The sequence below is a fragment of the Carettochelys insculpta genome, chromosome 4 (genome assembly GCF_033958435.1).
Source record: "Carettochelys insculpta isolate YL-2023 chromosome 4, ASM3395843v1, whole genome shotgun sequence".
Taxonomy (NCBI): Eukaryota; Metazoa; Chordata; order Testudines; family Carettochelyidae; genus Carettochelys; species Carettochelys insculpta.
In genome coordinates this window covers 114,669,588-114,687,996 of record NC_134140.1, presented here as the reverse complement: position 1 = coordinate 114,687,996, position 18,409 = coordinate 114,669,588, and the positions used below count along the sequence as shown (strand labels likewise).

Sequence of the window (18,409 nt, the reverse complement as noted above, 5' to 3'; positions counted from 1 at the left end):
TGTTATTTATAGCCAGTTGATAGAAGAGGATTGTACAATTCTATCTGTCACTTAAAGACCGACATGTTCAAAGCTGGATGCCTAAAGCTGCACATATCAGCTGGAATTTTCAAAACAGATCCAAGGTAGTTAGGTGTGAATGTAAATGAGGCTCCCGTAGGCGCTTCGCACTGATAACATCAGTTTTAAATCGATATTTAGACACCTAAATTTTCAAAGGCGTTGAGCAGCTAACTGGCACCACTGAAAATAAGTTCACCAATTTGGCTGCCAAAAATTAGAGGCAGAAAACAATCTAATGCCAACCAGCTCTGTAAAGTTTGGTCTCAAGAACATATGAAGCAAACACTGGTACCAGCAGAAATTAATGACTAAGTTGCAAAGGAATGTCTGTGGAATTGCTCATTATATCCACATTAAAACCAAGTAAGTGCATTATAATTAATGCAAATGTAGTGAATGCCAAAGGCATTACTAATGACATGCCACTTTCCCTAAATATCTCCAGAGACACCACATGCAGTTAAAAAATCCCTCATTATCTGAATATAGCAACATTTTCTCTGTTCTGCAACTGTTACCTTTGAGTCTTATCTTAATATATTCTTTTTGTTCACTCAAAGGCAATTTTTAATTTTTCCTGCAATGCTGTATAGGAAGCTATTTTTGGTTTGGCAGATGTGTTCATTTTAGAGGAGCTCAGAGCAGTAAATGAAGGAAGAAAGAAGAAACAAAGTTACTTCAGAGTTGCTAAAAAATTAAAGTAAGTCAGAACTCACTAGCCTAGAACTGCATTGAGAACAATAACTAAGGCTATGTCTACACTAGGGCTACATCTACACTAGCCCAAATCTTTGAAATGGACATGCAAATAGCCATTTTGAAGATTACTAATGAGTAATACATATTCAGCGCCTCATTAGCATGCCGGTGGCCGCAGCTCTTTGCAAATGCTGCATCTCACTGTCCCGCGGCTCGTCCAGACGGGGCTCCTTTCCGAAAGGACCCCGGGAACTTCGAAATCCCCTTACTCCTATCTGCTGAGCTGTGAGACGCAACAATTTCAATGAGCTGCGGCTGCCGGCATACTAATGAGGTGCTGAATATGTACTTCAGCACCTCGTTAGTAATCTTCAAAATGGCCATTTAAAAGATTTGGGCTAATGTAGACACGTCCTAGCAGATTACACCAAATTTGTTAAGGCTTTGTAAAGTTGAAGGTGCATATCCACATTGGGACATGAAGTCAATGGAATGCCTCCCCATTAGGTCGGACAGCTTCAATTTTGGCACCAAAGGACAGTGGATATCTACTCCACAGTTCCTGCTGCCCCCTTGCATTGTAGGTTAAGCTTCCAGTGTCTGACGAGATAAAACAGTGCCGCGGGTGGTTCTGAGTATGCATCCTCAGCCTCCCATAGTGCGTCTACCTTTCCTCCCTCCCTTTGGAAAACAATGGCAAAAAGAGGTTTTGTGCCCTTTTTTCATTAGGTATTGGGTATCTGCCAAATCAAAAATAACTTCCTAGGTCATGGATCTCCTCCATGCCCCATGCTAGATATCATCTGTGATCCTGGGAATTCACAGCCAGATGTGCTACTGAGGTGCACTGTCTGTTCCACACACCATGCTGGCCAAACAGGAAATGAAATTCAAACTTTCCTAGGCCATTTCCTGCACACTTGGAGAGCAGCAGAACTGAAAACGGTGGCTAACACAGTCACATCTGGGTAGTATGGGACACCTCCAGAAGGCTAAGAACAGCAAATTTCATAATGCCCCTAAAATCGACCATACAAGGTCACATTTGGCGTTACTCCTCCTGAAAAGCAGAGTACCAAAATTGACCTTAGGAACCATTAGAGTTGGCAGAACTGACCCTGTAGTGCTGACTGCTTGCCTAGAAAATCAACCTAAGTCAGCTACGTTTGACCTAACATCCTCAGCCAGGCCTAAGAACCACCTCCTCCCTCCACACAGCACTTCCACCTCGGCTGCCAAACATGTCACTGGAATGCAGTTGTTTAGCATTTAATAGTTGATGGTGACAATGGCATAGATTAGATGACAGTTTTCCAGAAGCCAAAAGGGCAAATATAGGGATGCATTAAACTTGTGTAAAACAGCCTAGCCCAGAGTCTCAGACCTTTAACTTGAAGATGTGCCCCATCTTCAGAGTGCACATTCCAATACACGGACAAACCAGGCTGCTCCACTCAAGAAGGTTCACTGGATGCTGGGACCAACCTGCAGGCCCTTTCATGACCGATAGCCCAGGGAGGGTCAGACTGGTGCCAAGCAGTGCAAGCTGTGCTTAATTAGTTTTGATTGCGAAGAGCCAGGGATATATCTACAACATCCCTGGAGTTCAGTAAATAAAACCCTCTATAACCCCAAGGACACCACAAGACTGCACTTCCACACCAATGATCATGAGGGATGCATTTGGTTCAGTATTCACGTCCTCCCACACAACAAAAGCTCATTATTGGCTTTCAAAGCTCAGTACATAAACTATAAAAGTAGCTTCTCTCCTCTAGTGAAACAAAGGCCAAGTCTTAGGTTGGCTCCTCATAAAAAGCATGTGCTCTGCATTAGGGCTCCTACTGAAATCGCACCATGCAAGTTAAAATCCAAAAACCTAAGCAATTGGAATGACAGTACTCGAATAGCATCATTGATTAAAGACAGGGAAAAACTCATCAGAGAAACACAACACACTTGCGTCAAATATCCCCCAGAGATGTTTTATGAGACTGCCACAGTTAAGCAATAACATAGGACATGGTTCTACTTATGTAACTGATAAATTCAGAAACTGCCAAGGCTACTCACGAATTTGAGAAGGAAGGTGTTTTCTCGCAAAGCTCCAATGCATCCTGCAAATCCCAAAATGAACATGACTCCTCCTACCACAAGGAACAGCCAAACTGGATCAAAACCTCCCAGGTCAGTTATGGAGGAAATATTGGACAGCACTCCCTGGGGGGAAAAAAATCAAACAAACAATGCCAAGGAATAACAGGCATCTGGCCTAGCATGCAAAGAGTCCGTTTTTGCTTTACCTTTAAAATACAACGAATAGCAGCAAATGAACTTTTTTGACACTTGTGATTTATATTTTTGTGTAGCAAGTAAATTTTTACATAAACCCCACAATTATAAATGCTATGGTGTGAAAAGCAAACAGCTGACATTTCTTTAGTTTAAACACAGAAAGTGAATATGCTACTGACAGCTATAGGAAGCAAATTCCTCAGTTGTGGCCAGTATGTGCAATTCCTCCCAAAGATTTTAGGTCTTGGACAGATTAGATAAGTTATTAACAGTGACAAAACCTCTGCTGAGTAATGACAGAGAGATAGCCATGTTAGTGTGTATTCCATCAGAACAAAAAAGCAGTCATATAGCATTTCAAAGACTAGTAAAATAATTTATTAGGTGATGAGCTTTCATGTTGGGTAAGCAGAGCATAGCTAATAACTCAATAGCTAGCAATTAATCTGCCATCTTGCAGAGATTTTAAATCAAGGTGGACGTGTCAAGCTATTCAGCTATAAGAGCTACGATATGGGTTCTTGGAAACAGTACATGCAGTGCTCCCGACAGAACAACCAGTCATAACCAGCCTGCATGCTGTCTCCAAGCTACAGAACAGAGCTCAGGTGGACCCTGATGATAGCAAGTATCAGAGGGGTAGCCATGTTAGTCTGGATCTGTAACAGCAACGAAGGGTCCTGTGGTAGCAGCATTCCTAAGAAGGGGCTATTTTGTTTTCTCTGGCTTATCTTGAGATGAGCCCTTCTCTAATTCTTGTAAACCTGCCTTGAGCTTATCTGGTGCTGAGTCAGAGACCATACCACAGCAGGAAAAGCAGGTCTCACACCATTCCTCCTTTCATACTATCTGGAAAAGAACTGTGTATTAGAGGATGGGAGCTACAACCAAGACATGGTGCAACCTAGAGCTGGAATATACAATAGTAACCAAAAGCATGGATGTCATCTTCCTGGCTGTGACAGATCTCTCCTTCCCACCATCCTCCTGCCTGGCAGAGATGTTACCCCTTCTTCAATATATTCTTTTTATAGGAACATAGTGTAGGCCTACATTTGAAAGAGGCCCAGCTCAAAAACATACACTCCCTGTGAGCTAGGCACCTGTGTTCACACCCTATGCCCTACTGCAATGGTATTTGTACAAAATGCATCTTTTGAAAACCAGTAACACACTGGTCTGTAATATCACTGCGAAGTCTGGGTGACAACGTTATGTGTGGAATTATGGACCCTCACAGATATTATGCTTTCACGCACTGGTTCTCAGCAACAGTTACATATACCCACAGGCGTACACAAAGGTCTTCCGTAGGTACCTCACCTCAACTAGATGTTTACCTGCTTTTACAGTAGGCTGTATAAAAAGCACTAACAAAGTCAGTACACACTAAAATTTCCTATGATCACTTGTTTATACTGTTCTGTATGCTACATCAGCAGTTCTCAAACTGCGAGTGAGCTTGTTTAAATGGGGTCATCAGGGCCACCATTACATTCACTGGGGCAAAGGGCACAAAGCCAAACCCAAACCCCATAACGCATGACTGAAGCCAAAGGGAGGTGAAATGGGGTACACAAGACAATTCAAACTCCTGAAAGTAGCTTGGAAGAGTGGAGAACCCCTGCTTTCAAGTCTCTGACTAAAACTAGGCATGTCAGGGGAGGGTCGAGAAGCAGGTCTTCTCAAGACAACGGAAAGTGATCAACACCTCAAACCAGCAAATTCAATGAGCTATTTGCATTTACAGTGGAACCGGCAGGGAGGGAATATTTACGTTGTAAAATTGCAGAATGATGCTTCACACACTGCAATACACCAAGGGACACCTTAATGGGGACACAGTAAGTCCCCTGTAGGAGACAGAAGGCTGAACAGCAAGGAGGAATTTGACCCCTGAAATAAAAGGCAGACAAGATACAAGGACACACAGAGATATTCTGTATTATGGTTCACCTGAGGTAACAAGGAAATCCATCCTGGATTTTGTGATGATCCTGGGTAAGACTTATCCACCTATTGCTGGAGAAGGACTACTAATGACAAAACTATTTGGACCAAAGACTGTAGCTTGTTAATTTATGCTTCCGTCATTACAAAATATATTTTTACTTTTATTTGTTTGTAACCATAGCTACCTTTATTTCTCCTACTTGGTATCACTTCACCTAAGTCTATATGTTGTTAAACTTGTCTTATTTGTATTATAAACCACTGCTGTGTTTGAAGAAAACAATATATTTATGTCATTTGAACTAGTAAGCTATGCTGTAGTGACTCTTTAAAAGACTAGCAAACATAGCATCTTCTGTCAATGTACTACGATGGGGTAGTGCCTTGCCAAGAAACATCTCAGTGATCATTACCTGGTGAGGAAGACAGACTGGTGTGACATGAAACTGACAGTCTAATAAGTTACTATTGTTGAGGTACACAGTAACAGATGCTCACAGAGCTGGGTACCTCCAACATAACATTACACCTACACTAGCGCTCATCAAGTTAGTGTGCTAAAAGTAGTAGCACAGCCATAGTACAAGGGCAGTAGAAAGCAGCAGCCTGGTCTGGCTGCCCTGAACACAAACCCACCAAGATCCTGCAGGTACATCCCTGTGCCACTGCTCACTTCTACCTAAGCTACACTTGTATTTGTAGCCAAAACAGCAGGAGGATGTCTATTTGAGCTGAGACTCACCCATGTCTGTGTCATAGCCCCAGTGCTAATCTTTTTGTCAGTCACTAGGAAAATTGTAATAGCCTTACTGGTGTAACAGAATAATGCTGACTGTCACCCAGGTTTGAAACAGGCTGGTCGGTGTGTGCCCAATTCCGAGTGTAACTACTGATGATGGGGTTAAACAAAGCTGAAACAATCGTTAGTCCTTGGCATTTCCAGAACATAAGAGAGAGTTTATCTGATGAAGTGGGTCTGTCCCATGAAAGCTCATCACCAAATAAATCATTTTGTTAGTCTTTAAAGTGCTACATTTCTGCTGCTTGGTTTTGTTGCAGTACAGACTAGCACAGCTCTCTGTTACTAGTTTATTACTAGATTTGTTTCTAGCTCTTAGTATGCACATCCTATGAACGAGGTACTGAAATAGCTCCATGGATATGCATGGAATGGAACAAGAAAACAACAGACAGACCAGTGACAAAGCTAAGGCCTTGGACATACACAGGTCAGGAAATGACCCTTTTGCCCTAGACAATAAAGAGAATGTTCTGCATGACCAAACAATCACCCATACACACTGCTTCCACATTTTTCCCCAAGGACCTACAGTAACTAGTAAGGGAAATGCTGCCTTAAAAAGAACTACAGTACAGTCTTGTATTAAAATAGCTCCTTATCCCGGATGATGTCAAAACACACAATAGCGAGGGGGAGGGATAACATGGGAGATGGAGCAGGAGTGTTCTCAAAACACATTTTTTTAAATTAAAAAACTAGCATTGAAAGCATGGACATTGTTATTCAATAGCACAGAATGTTTTTATGTCACATTAGAGACTTCTGGCTTATTTAAAATCAAATGACCACAACATTTAAACTATGCCGGTGACCGCAATCAAAGTAAATCTAGAGTACTTCTAGTGATGTCAGTAGAATTACTCTGAATTTACACATACAGAAGTGAGACCAAGATATACCCCTCTGTGGTCATTTTATAGCCACTCAATAGCCAAGTCATGCCTCTACTAAAGGCAGCAAGAACAGAAACCAGATGAGTAAAGCTACTAAGCAATTGCATTCTTTCTGAAATCTATTAGCCTCCTCAGGACTCAAAGCTAGATGCCTTTCTAGATCTTCTGGTTTAACAGCATTCCTAAGTGACAAGCTCAAAATATAGATCACTTATCTACAGCAGCTCTAATTTTCCCTGAACTGTTCTTTTTCTCACTTGTCCTAGAAAGAGCGCGCACACAAGGTGAGACTCCTCAGAACAGCCAATTTCTAACATGCACTGAGTCAGAAACAGTAGGAGCACTACTGTTACTGTGTACTGTCCCTTTACACACTGCTTTTATCTGCCCGCTATTGATCAGCAGCAGCCTTGAACAGGTATGATTGATCTAGACCTGGGAACAGAGGAGTTCTATAGAGCACATGCTATATAATTTGATCTTACGTTCTTCTGTACTGTTGAATGTTCTCTCTCACTGCACACAGCAGCTAGGAACACCCTGGAGGTACCCAACTTAGCATATACAACACCAAGAGAGATATTAGCAATAAAACAACAGCTTTTTGGTCTGAACACTAAACATGGACCATGGTTTGCTGTTGAACCTAAAGGTGTTCTTGGTTGCTAGCAGACTCCTTAACAATGAAATATGATTAAAACTATCTTACAACCCTCTTCTTTGCTGAACAGTTTGAAATAAGCTCTGAAGATCATTACTGGTGATATATTTAAAAGTATATTTTGTTTTAAATAGTGGGGTAATGACTGGAGCCTATTACTCCATTTCAAACTGCTGAAAAGGATTGGAAGGACCATTTCATAGGGATGTCAATATATTTTCCTTATCCACATGTCTGCCTGTCTTAGGACTGATCTATTGTCTTTTTGTGGGTCACTTAAGAAGCCCAAAATAGCCTTTCCAGTGCTGAATGCTTTTCAATGCTGACCGCCATCCAGGTCTGAAACAGGCCCAGTTCTGAGTGTAACTGCTGGTAACTGGGTTAAAACCAAGCTGAAGCAATCATCTGTCCTTGGCATTTCCAGCGCTTAATAGAAGTGTATTACTATGTTTGTCTCTAGCTCTACTATGCACATCCTACAAAGGAGGCACTGCAATGGCTCCATGGATATGCGTGAAATGGAACAAGCAAACAATAGAAGTAGGACTAGAACAGTAGGAGCATTAGGGTTCATGTATACTGTCCTTCTACACACCACTTCTGATCATCATCAGCTTTTTTCCCCTGCTGCTGAAGAGGAAAGAAAAAAAGGGAATTGAGGTTGATGTCACCTACATAGTGTGAATGTTGTGGTGGTTTGATTTTAAATAATTAATAGTCAGTGTATCTTCTCTATCCACACATGTCCGCCTGTTTTAGGATTTTCTATGGTGCCTCTCACCATAATATTCAAGCACTTCTGTGGATTTAATGGGATATTTATTGGGGAAAATTTGGCAGAGCGGATTTCACCAAATCTTTAGTTGAAGGTGGAGTGTTCAGGGTTTTTAAGAGGTTAGAACAGAATGGCTCTTCTATTGATGTGCTGTTTGACCTTCAGCCAGTCACTTAATAATCTCAATTTACATGATAATTTAATCACAAGGGGGAACCAAACATTGACAAAGTGCTTTAAAATTCTTGTATTATGTAAATATGAAGTAACCTTTCAGCATCATGGAAACAATAGTCTCTTCTCTTTTCATTTCTGATTGGTCAAGTCTGTACTATTAATATCTTAGATGGGAAAGGAAGGGGCTGCAGCTCTTCCCCCACCCGCTGACAATGCCATTGTATTTTTATCCTGCATATGCACTGTCCACGTTTGTATAATATTTTCCAAAACCCATTCATTTTCTAAAAACTGTGTTTTAATATTTTTCCCCTCTCACATTTTTTCTGTCCTTCTTCCTGTAGGACTGGGGACACCCCAGGACCCCAACAAAGGTACAGGAGGTGGAGGCACAGGAGTCTGTAAGGCCAATGAACTGCGTCAATCAGCTCTGAAAAGAGCCCTGCTCCTCAAACGGAAAGTCCTGAAGACTAGTCTCCATCTCCTGGGACAGCCCAGATGACTGTAACCAAGGGCTGTGCCTCATAATCACTGTAGAGGCGACTACCCTGACCACCGAGTCCATAGCATCTGGCGGACCCCTCTCGCCACTGCTTTCCTCTTTTCCAGCAAGGTGACAAACTCCTGGGCTCATCCCTATGGAAGGCCCTCCATGAACTTGCTGATGGGAGTCCCACAGGCTGAAGTTATACCTTCCTAGCAGCCTGATGATAAGACACTCAAAATTGCAAGCTAACTGTCAAATATATTTTCCTGCCAAACAAGTCCAGCATCTTGGTGTCTATTTTTCAGTGTGGCACCCACTTGATGCAGTCTGGTCCTTTTGTTGATGGCAGACATGGCCACAGATCCCATTGGAGGGTGGGCATACAGGTACTCAAATCCCTTTGCAGGAACACAGTAGTTTGCTTCCACCTTTCAGGATGTAAGGAGATGGCAGAGGGAGTCTGGCACAAAGACTTAGAAATTTCGGGACCCCAGTGAACGGGCAACACAACCTGGGTTCATGAGGAGGGTATGACTTTAGAGAGGTCAGGCTTTTCCGCAAGTTCCTCTACCACCGAAGGCCAGGTTGGCAGCCAGCCTTTTGGGCAAAAACTGGTGCTTTTATAAGTTGTTGGAGGGGGTCTACTCATTTGCGAGAGGCCTTCCGATGCTTCATCTGGAAAGAGAAAGAGAACCGCACAGCAAGGAGAAGAGCAGTTGCCCCTATTCTGCCTGGGGATGGAACCTTGGTCACCAGGAGCAGCTGCATCACCCCTGTGTTGGATTCAGCACCATGCTCCATCTCCAGTGCTGACTGTCCAGGGGCAGTTTGTCTGATGCACCCTGGGATGAACAACAGTCGTACAGGACCAGCATACTGGACAGATCCCACTAGCTCTAGTACTAGTACTACTACTGAGTGAGCCACTGCCCCTGCCTCCTGCCCAATGCCACAGGAGCCGCATCACTTACATGGGCCAGTGGTGGTTCACCTTTCATAGGTGAGGGGCTTAACTCCCCTTCTAACTTGAATCATTGCCCTTCAATGGTCAGGGTGGAGCCCTAGATGCCCGAGTGGGCTGACTGACCCTCATTGGTGACCATTAAGAAGAGGGCAAGAATGGATACCTGCCCAAAGAACAGTGCTGGGGAATTGGAAGCTGGTGCTGCAAACAGGAATATTCCACACCTGGGGGATTGACGACTGGGAGACCACCTAGACAAGGGGGATCTGCACACGGCAATCTCTGGTAGGATGCCTGGCAACATCATGGGAACAGGGAATGGCACCATGCCCCATGCCTTGTACATGGAGACAATGGAATCAGGGACCTGTGTTGTGTAATCAGGGACCTTGGGCATGGTGATGGGGATCAATACCAGGGGTGCTCTGTTCCTGTAGGGGGTGATCCCATAAACCAGGTCACCCTGGGATGCCAGGATTTTAGTGGAGTACGCCACCTGACTCAGTGTCTGTCGAACAGCCTATTTGATCTTTGGCCACCAGGACTGCTTCCAGCACAGATAGTCCCGTAAGGAGTCAGGACCACCTTCTGCTCCTGGGAATCAGAGGTGGGTCCCCGGCTGGGTGAGGGGTCCAACCACACTGGTATCCCCAAGGAGCTCTGGGGTGCACGTGACCTAACCTAGGTCCTTTGCCCAAAGCCCCCTTCTCATGTGGCGCCAGTAGCCCTTTGACTTCGGTCGCTTCCTAGGCATCTAGCAGGGGACAGTGCTGGAGGGATGCTCGTGCCAGTGGTCAGCTATGTGCCAATGCTGAAGGACTGGCACGGAGTCCAATCGAGCAGGCCTCAAGGCAGGACAGAGGAGGGCACCAAGATGAATATCCTGCTCCTTTTGAGTCCAAGGATGAAAGATTTTCAGATCCTGCACTTGTCCTTTCCATGGGACTCCCACAAACACTTCAAACAGCTATGAGGGGGGAGGATCAAGGGTAGGCATTGGCCAGCTGCACAGTGAGCACAGCTTAAACCCTAGGGAACAGGGCATGCTCCACTCCTAAGTAAGGCCCCACTTGGGACTCACTCTCACTATTATTCTAACACTTAATGGTTTAACTAAGCAGCTACTAATGCTCTTGTGATGCAAGACCAGGCACTCCAACCAAAGGTCACAGGCCAGAGGAAGGAAATGAGTAGGCATAGGTTGGTGGTGCCCAATATACTGATTCATGAGCATACTTTTCAAAAGGGGCACCACAGTTGACCCTATCAATGTGTCTAAAGCAAAATTCTCTCACAACCGTGTACGTTAGTGCACACACACCTAAAATGAAATTGACACAAGTAAGCACTCAAGAAAGTCCTCTATTTATAGCTGTGTATTTGATTTCATGGCACTAGGGTAATAGGATGTGTGCATGTAATGGGAAAAACTGACTACATCCCTACCCCTACTCCAAGCATTAAAATCAAGCACTAATTTCATAGAGAGACAGCAAAAAGAAGCGGAAAAACAGTCATGTCCTTCCACAAATCCAGGGCAGAAATCTGAAGACTGCTGTACATGCAGAGAAGGTTTCGGGGTGCACTGCCAAAGGCTGATAGTCATCAGGTTTCTAAAAAGGCCCATGCCATTGATGTCTTCTGCAGTGCTGGAGGGCCCTTACTGGAGACACTTCCACCACTATGGTGCCAGAGCAGAGGACTCAGATGGGAAGTCAATCTGGGAAGGGAGGCTTGCACTCAGTTCCAAACCCAAGAGTTTTTTGCTGCTCCTGCTGATGCCTCTCTCTTCAGCCTGCCACTGTAGTCTCAGGCACAACTCAGTGGAGAGAAAATCTGGCCTTTTAAGAAGGGGAGTTGAAAAGGTTCCTCCCCAGTGCTTCCCTGCTCCTTCCGCTCCCAGAGAGGAGCCAGAGGAAGCAGATGCTCACACCTTCCAACCCCCACTCATTCAACAGTTTCCATGAAACACAACAGGGAAGGATGCCAAGACCAGCGAGAATGGACAGTGCCAGGGAAGTAAAACTACATCCCATTCTGTGTGGGCGTCACAGCAGAAAAGACTCAGAGTAGGAACAACCCACCCTCTCTAACCCTGTTTAGGGGTGGTCTGAGAGATCCCGTGTCTGGGAAAAGAGAGGAACCATACACAGAGATGCTCCAGCTGAGACTCACAAGCCCTATGTGACCCTTTAATGTGCCTCCTGTGGCTCTTTGCAGCACATGATATTAAAATGCTGTGTGATTCAGTTTTAGTTATTGGACACTTTTACTAGGTTAATAACTAACTGTAATTGATAAAACCATAATACTTGGTTAGTCATTTTGCTGTGGGAATAACAGATTTTTAAAAATAGTAAATTAATCTGAATTTATTCTGCTAGGGCTCTTTTGGGCAATACGGATCACTAATTTGGCTCCTGAACCACTGAAATATGAGTATCAATGAGCGAGGGGAAGTTGTGGTGGAGGTGGTCACAGAAAAAGATTCAATTACAGACTCATCTGGAGCCTGATGGGCAAACTGTAGGCTGATCTTTTACACACTGCTTTGCACGAATGAGAATCTGATTAACACATATATTTGGATGATGATGAAAAATGAAAGTATTTTCAATTGCATTATTGCTTTACAATGAGAAAAGTCTGTTTATTTTGACAGGCGTTAAGTCATAAGAAATTTCATGATTGTGCACTTGAGTAAGTGTATGGGAGATAATAATAGTAATTTAAACATCCCAAATCTGTTTCATTCCATATTTACTCTGTAAACCAGACAATGTGGGGGGGGAGGTTTCTTACACAATTTAAATTTCAAATTTTCATAACTTTTGCTGTTTTTGTGCTTCCAACATGAAGCTATCAGTAACGGCAGCAGCATTTCACTAGTTACTGGGAACTAGCAGGAAACAAAAGGGAGAATGACTGGTCTGGTTCTCATGCCACGAAGAAGTGGAGTTCATAAAATACTCTAACAGCACAAACAGAGAAAAATTAAATGAGATTTTTTAAAAATCCATTCAGATCGAAAAGCTGTAGTTATTATAAGCACAAGATAGGACATTAAAAATACTTGGACACTGCCTCCTTAAAATTAGTCACATAATTGAAATCATTCCCGGTACAAAATCACAACTGCACAAAAGCAGAAAGGGTGCTTTTAATTTTGCCCGATTTGCATGCAGCCCTAGGGATATGCAGAGGATTCCAATTTCCAAACAAGCATTTGCTGGAAGTAGGTACGTGCACTCTCACGGTCCAATTAAATGCATCTCTCCTTCCTGATCTTTTATCCGAACAGGGATAAAGCAAGAGAAGGAAAGATTTTTTCCTCAAAAATCTCTGAGAAAAATTCAACAGTAAAATTAGGGTAAGGGAAGTGGAGCACAGTGAACTTAGTCTTTATAAAGTCCCTCGCACTTTCAGGTTCATTGCCTCTTTGTTTCTCACAACTCTCTTTCAAATTCATGATTTAGGATGCTAATTTTTCACTTTCTGTTTAGCCTTCCCTGACCGGCTCTTAAAAAGTTCCACCAACCATCTCACAAGTGTGTCGTATGGCTCCCCTGAAGGCAGCAAGGAAGGTAAATGATGTAGTAAATTATTTTATTTAACATGCTGCTTGTCTTCAAGCCTTTAGAAACAACTGGGGGCCACAGAAGAGATGTGAACAATGAGTTCTTCACACCCACCCAAATTTAGACTCCACATAGGGACGATTCCTTGAAGAACTATAGTGGATTCCTGACCCCTGGCAATAAATGTGCCTTACTTCATTACAGCCAAACTTGGCTGGTGATATCATCCAACTTTTGTACACTGTCTGGTCCTGAACTTTCCATCATACTGAAAAGGCACTGAGATGTGGCAAGTTTTACTAGAGAAATTACGAGTGTGTGTGGAAAGGTAAAATGCAACTGGGAAGAAAACCAAATGACCACAGAAGGGGTTGGATTTGCATCCCCAAAAATCACAATTTACAGCAACACAGTGATTTCTTAAATGCCAACTGTACGAGGTATAACTTTGCACAAGAACAGGGCCATGCTGCTCAGCATCAGTGCAGACTGTAAGCTCTCTCATACTGCACCCAGAACAGGGGTCTGCAACCAAAATAACGAGAAGAGACATTTTTTCAAATTGGTTTACAAAATCAATATTTCAAGAGCTGCAATGCATGCGAATACGAGACCGTCCTTAATAAATAACATCAAACCGTGCCTTTTGTAACCCCCATTTTAAGAACAGTGCACACACAATGACTAGTAATGTGATATTTGTTTATTGCATGACGTTGATACACTTTTAAAATATTCTATTTCCTCACACTTTACATGTTGGGTGGGGGGAGGGCAGAGGGGCTCAGTTCCTGTCCCCAGGGTAGATGGGGGCTCCTTGGGGCCAAAGGGAGGGAGGAAAGTTTACTGAAAACTTGCCTGGGACGTTCCCTGCTGCAGTGGAGCAGGGAGCTGAGCTGGGGAGGGGATTGGGACACTCTTACTTAACCGCAGTGGCTGCAGCAGGCTGGATCCATCCTCCGAGGAGCTGAAGAGCAGGAGTGGCAGCTGGGGAGGCTGTCTGAGCTATGCTGAACCAGCCCTGGGGCATGCAGGGCACTGCCCAGCTGTAAGGGCTGCTGAATTTAGCTGCGCTCCACAGGTTTGGTGGGGCTCAGGTATTCAGTGCAGCCAGGAACTGGAGGTAGCACATTCAGGCATGTGTTCCCCCTCTACCAGGCTGCCATGTGCCCCTGTGAGCTTTGCATCCCGGGCCTTACATGTGGGCACTTGTCACCCACAGCAGAGGCAGGTAGAGTGGCCAGCAACAGCTGCATGTGAGTCCCCTTGCAAGAGACCTGGAAGCAACAACTCCCCTTCCATCCCCCCATGCCCATTCAACCTCCCCCACCCCACTCGTGATCCGCCCACCTTATCTTGCATGCTGATCCGCTGCTCACCTGCCCTGGGCAGAAGGAGGAAGGGAGCCAGCCAGCCAACATCAAAGACACAGGTGGGCAGGAGAGGGAAGACGCAGAACCACACCCCCCCCCACCACATCTGAGTGCCCCCTCCTTGGACCAGAGCGCTCTCTCCCAGGGCCCAAATGCAGTCATTACAGTTGAAGTCACTGCTAGATCTCTTCCACCACCCTGCCAGCCATTAAACGAACTGAATTTAGTTCTACTCTTTCAGCAGGGCAGGGAACCGCAAAGGAGTCAGCAGCAGCAGCGCCCATAGCTACAAATTACTCCTTAAAGAGCCATATGCTGCTCCAGAGCCACAAGCTGCCGACCCCTAGAATAACATGGCCTCACTGGGGAACTATGCATGAGATCATGGTAAACAGTATTTCCAAAGCACAAGGTATGTGAGGTAGTGACTTTTAGTGAATTAACTTCTGTCGAAGCTATTGCCTCACATCTCTCTAATACCCTAGGACCCACTTGGCTACAACATGCTACAAACAATTTCTGAAGCACCACATTTTTCTCCATGCATGGTCTCCTAATGCCTGCTGAAGTCAGCAGTTTCCTGTGCACATCTCTGACACACAGTCTGGTCCTAAGACAGCAGCATTTTTATGTATTCTTTTATGTAAACCAGCCTGTCGAATAGCCAAGACAGCTCAAACTGGAAGATGCCTGCTCTTGGTTTGCTTTTGTGTTTTTAAAGCATGTAATATACTAACTCAGTTGTTCAAAACCTGCTGATTGTTTTAAAATGAAATCATGATATTAAGTTTCCGCATATCAAGTAAAGCATTGGCTGCAACTTCTGTGTATTAATAATTTTAAATGGATGTATTTCTCCATGAAGAGACTAATCCAGTCTTACATGAAAGACCTATATTAAAGACCTAATTAATTGTCACTCAGACAGAATGAACCTTTAGCTCTAGGACTGCAGTCTAAGGACACAATTACAATAATGGAAAATCACTTTTTGCTGTTTCAGGAAATGTTAGGAGAATTTTTGTTTTTGTTTTTGTTTTTTTTAAAAGAAAACTTAAGTGGGAAGCCATTTCAAAATAAAAATAAAGCAAGTACTATTAATTTATGTCTCAAACCTGCAAAGACAAAATCATGTACTTTGCTTTACATAGGCTACGTCTACACTAGCCCAAAACTTCGAAATGGCCATGTAAATGGTCATTTCAAAGTTTACTAATGAAGCGCTGAAATACATATTCAGCGACTCATTAGAATGCCAGCAGCCACAGCACTTTGAAATTGACACGGCTCGATGTTGTGCAGCTCGTCCAGACGGGGTTCCTTTTCAAAAGGACACCAACAACTTCAAAATCCCCTTATTCCTAACAGCAGATAGGAATAAGGGAATTTCGAAGTTGCCAAGGTCCTTTTGAAAAGGAGCCCCGTCTGGACAAGCCACATCAATTTCAAAGTGCCACAGGTGCCGGCATTCTAATGAGGCGCTGAATATGTATGTCAGCGCTTCATTAGTAAATTTCAAAATGGCCATTTGCATGGCCATTTCGAAGTTTTGGGCTAGTGCAGACACGGACATACAGAGTAACAATTTAATTCAAACAGAATACTCTCAGTGGGAAAAGTTAAGCATGTAATCATCTCTCTCCAGGATTGGGACCTCAGAACAATATAGACCTTCATAATGCACATCAGTGCCTGTTCAAAGTTCAAATGAAATCCTGTCTTATTATTTTAAAGTGTCAGTATTCAGCAGGAAAACACATGGAACAATTGGAAGGTTCCAACTGACTTACTTGCTTCCAAGACAGATAATTTCATTCTGAATTTTTAGTGCAAAAGCTGAACCAGTGACTGGGATTTCCAATGTATTATTTCGGTGCTGGTTCAGCTCCACCTATGAGCTTAATACTGAACAGAATATCAATACTTCATGCTTACACCAAGCTTTTCTTTTTTATGCATTTTACTAACATTCACTCTCACAATACATTTGCTTTCACAAGTATTTATTATTATTAAACAATATTTTAAAAAATGAAAGGGAAAGAAAACATTTTTTTCCATCATTTAGCTTGTTGGGGAACCAGTATTCTAACACATAATCGATTTGTTTTTATACCTTCTAGTTTGGCATTGCCTTTCCTTCCCACTTTCCATCCCCAAGAACCTCTCAAATTTGGGTCCAATCTCTCAAACCTTTAATGACATTAGTTAACAGACATTATCTATCTGTGACAGAATAAGAGCTGCAGCATCAGTCACACAATGAAGGACATTCTAGTGCACATTCTTTTTTTTTTTTTTATGATAACTGAAGGAACACTATAGCTCAGTCAGTCTTGTGCTTCTTGTGCTTTTTTTTTTTTGGGGGGGGGGGGCGGTGTCAGTCAATCAATTTAAGCCACAGTAATGCTGTAAACTCACAGGCATAAATAGAAAAAATTCACTCTCTTTGGTTTGCTTCCTTTTATAAAGAGGCCATGATCATGCCAACATTGCCTACCTTTAGGTGCTCTATCCTCTACTTTCACTATAGGTGTTGCAATGGCTATTCTTTACATATTTGTCAGTTGAGCTTTCTTGAGAAAGCAGATTCCAAAAAGTTACCGAGATATCCTTCTGGGTGAAGCAAGTTGACAGTAAGTCTTGCTTTTGTCTCCAGAAGGGACAATGTGTGGAATGTGAGGCTCAATGGCTCATGTAATATGTAGCTATTCCATTCTTGGCTTCCCCGCTCCCCTCCGCTCTCTGATTTGCTCACCTTGATCATTTTTTTCTGATTTGTCAACTTCGATTACTCTTTTTGGTTTTCTATGCCTTAAATATTGAGTATGTTCTGGTACAGCTATGGTCTGAAGAAGTGGGTCTGTCCCACAAAAGCTCACCTAATAAAAATTTTTTTGTTAGTCTTTAAAGTGCTACTTGACCGCTTTTTTGTTTTGATAGTATGTAGACGAGCACGGCTCCCTCTCCGTTACCAAAAAAATAAAATTGAGTTTCTGTCGTAGTCAACTTACTTTTTCATTCCACGCCCACAATCCAATTCCAAGAAATGCTATGCCCAGAAACTGAAAGAAACAAGAAGAAATTAGGGTAAGAAATGTGAATTTCCTGTTACAAATATTTTTCATATATATCTTCTCTGACTGGGAACCTCTGTATCTCTAACAGTAATGTTAAAATTGAGTGCTGACGAAGAGGGTCTTTGCCCACAAAAGCTTATGCTCCAAAATATCTGTTAGTCTATAAAGTGCCACAGGACTTCTTGCTGTTCTCGAAGATACAGACTAACATGGCTACCTCTCTGATACTTAACAGCTCTTCCTGTAATTCCACAATTAAAATTAGAGAATAAAAGGGTGCTTTCCCAGCGCAGCAAACAGTCAGAGAACAGGACTAGGGCGAAAACCTCTAAAGCGGCACAGCCCATGTAATGATACACATCAGATGTGATGAACGTCACCTCCTCAACCACCCCATAAGTCAGCTCAAAGAAATGTACCCCAAGTCTCGCCTAAAACAAGATCTGCAGCAGGATAACACAACACACCATCATCATCTTGCTAGGCTACTGTACAGTGCAGCTTTCCTTGCAACACAGAATAAGAGAAATTCAGCTGGAAGAAGAAAGCACCACAATCCATATTCATTACAGGATATAGTTATGTTGCCCACGTTATGGCCTATTAAAT

General features: G+C 43.2%; 1 protein-coding gene across 4 annotated transcripts in view; it reads right to left on the bottom strand.

Moving 5' to 3' along the window:
- TSPAN5 (tetraspanin 5) overlaps positions 1–18,409 on the bottom strand; it is a 141,462-nt gene that overhangs the window by 20,879 nt on the left and 102,174 nt on the right. For all 4 annotated transcript variants that reach the window (XR_012645466.1, XM_074993566.1, XM_074993564.1 and 1 more), the window contains exons 2-3: positions 17,735–17,785; positions 2,836–2,982 (exon numbers count right to left, since the gene is read on the bottom strand). Coding sequence is in view for 3 of the 4 variants with exons in the window: in XM_074993566.1 (XP_074849667.1) it covers positions 2,836–2,982; positions 17,735–17,785 (198 nt within the window). In the remaining variant the exon portion in view is untranslated. The remainder of the gene's footprint in view (positions 1–2,835; positions 2,983–17,734; positions 17,786–18,409) is intronic.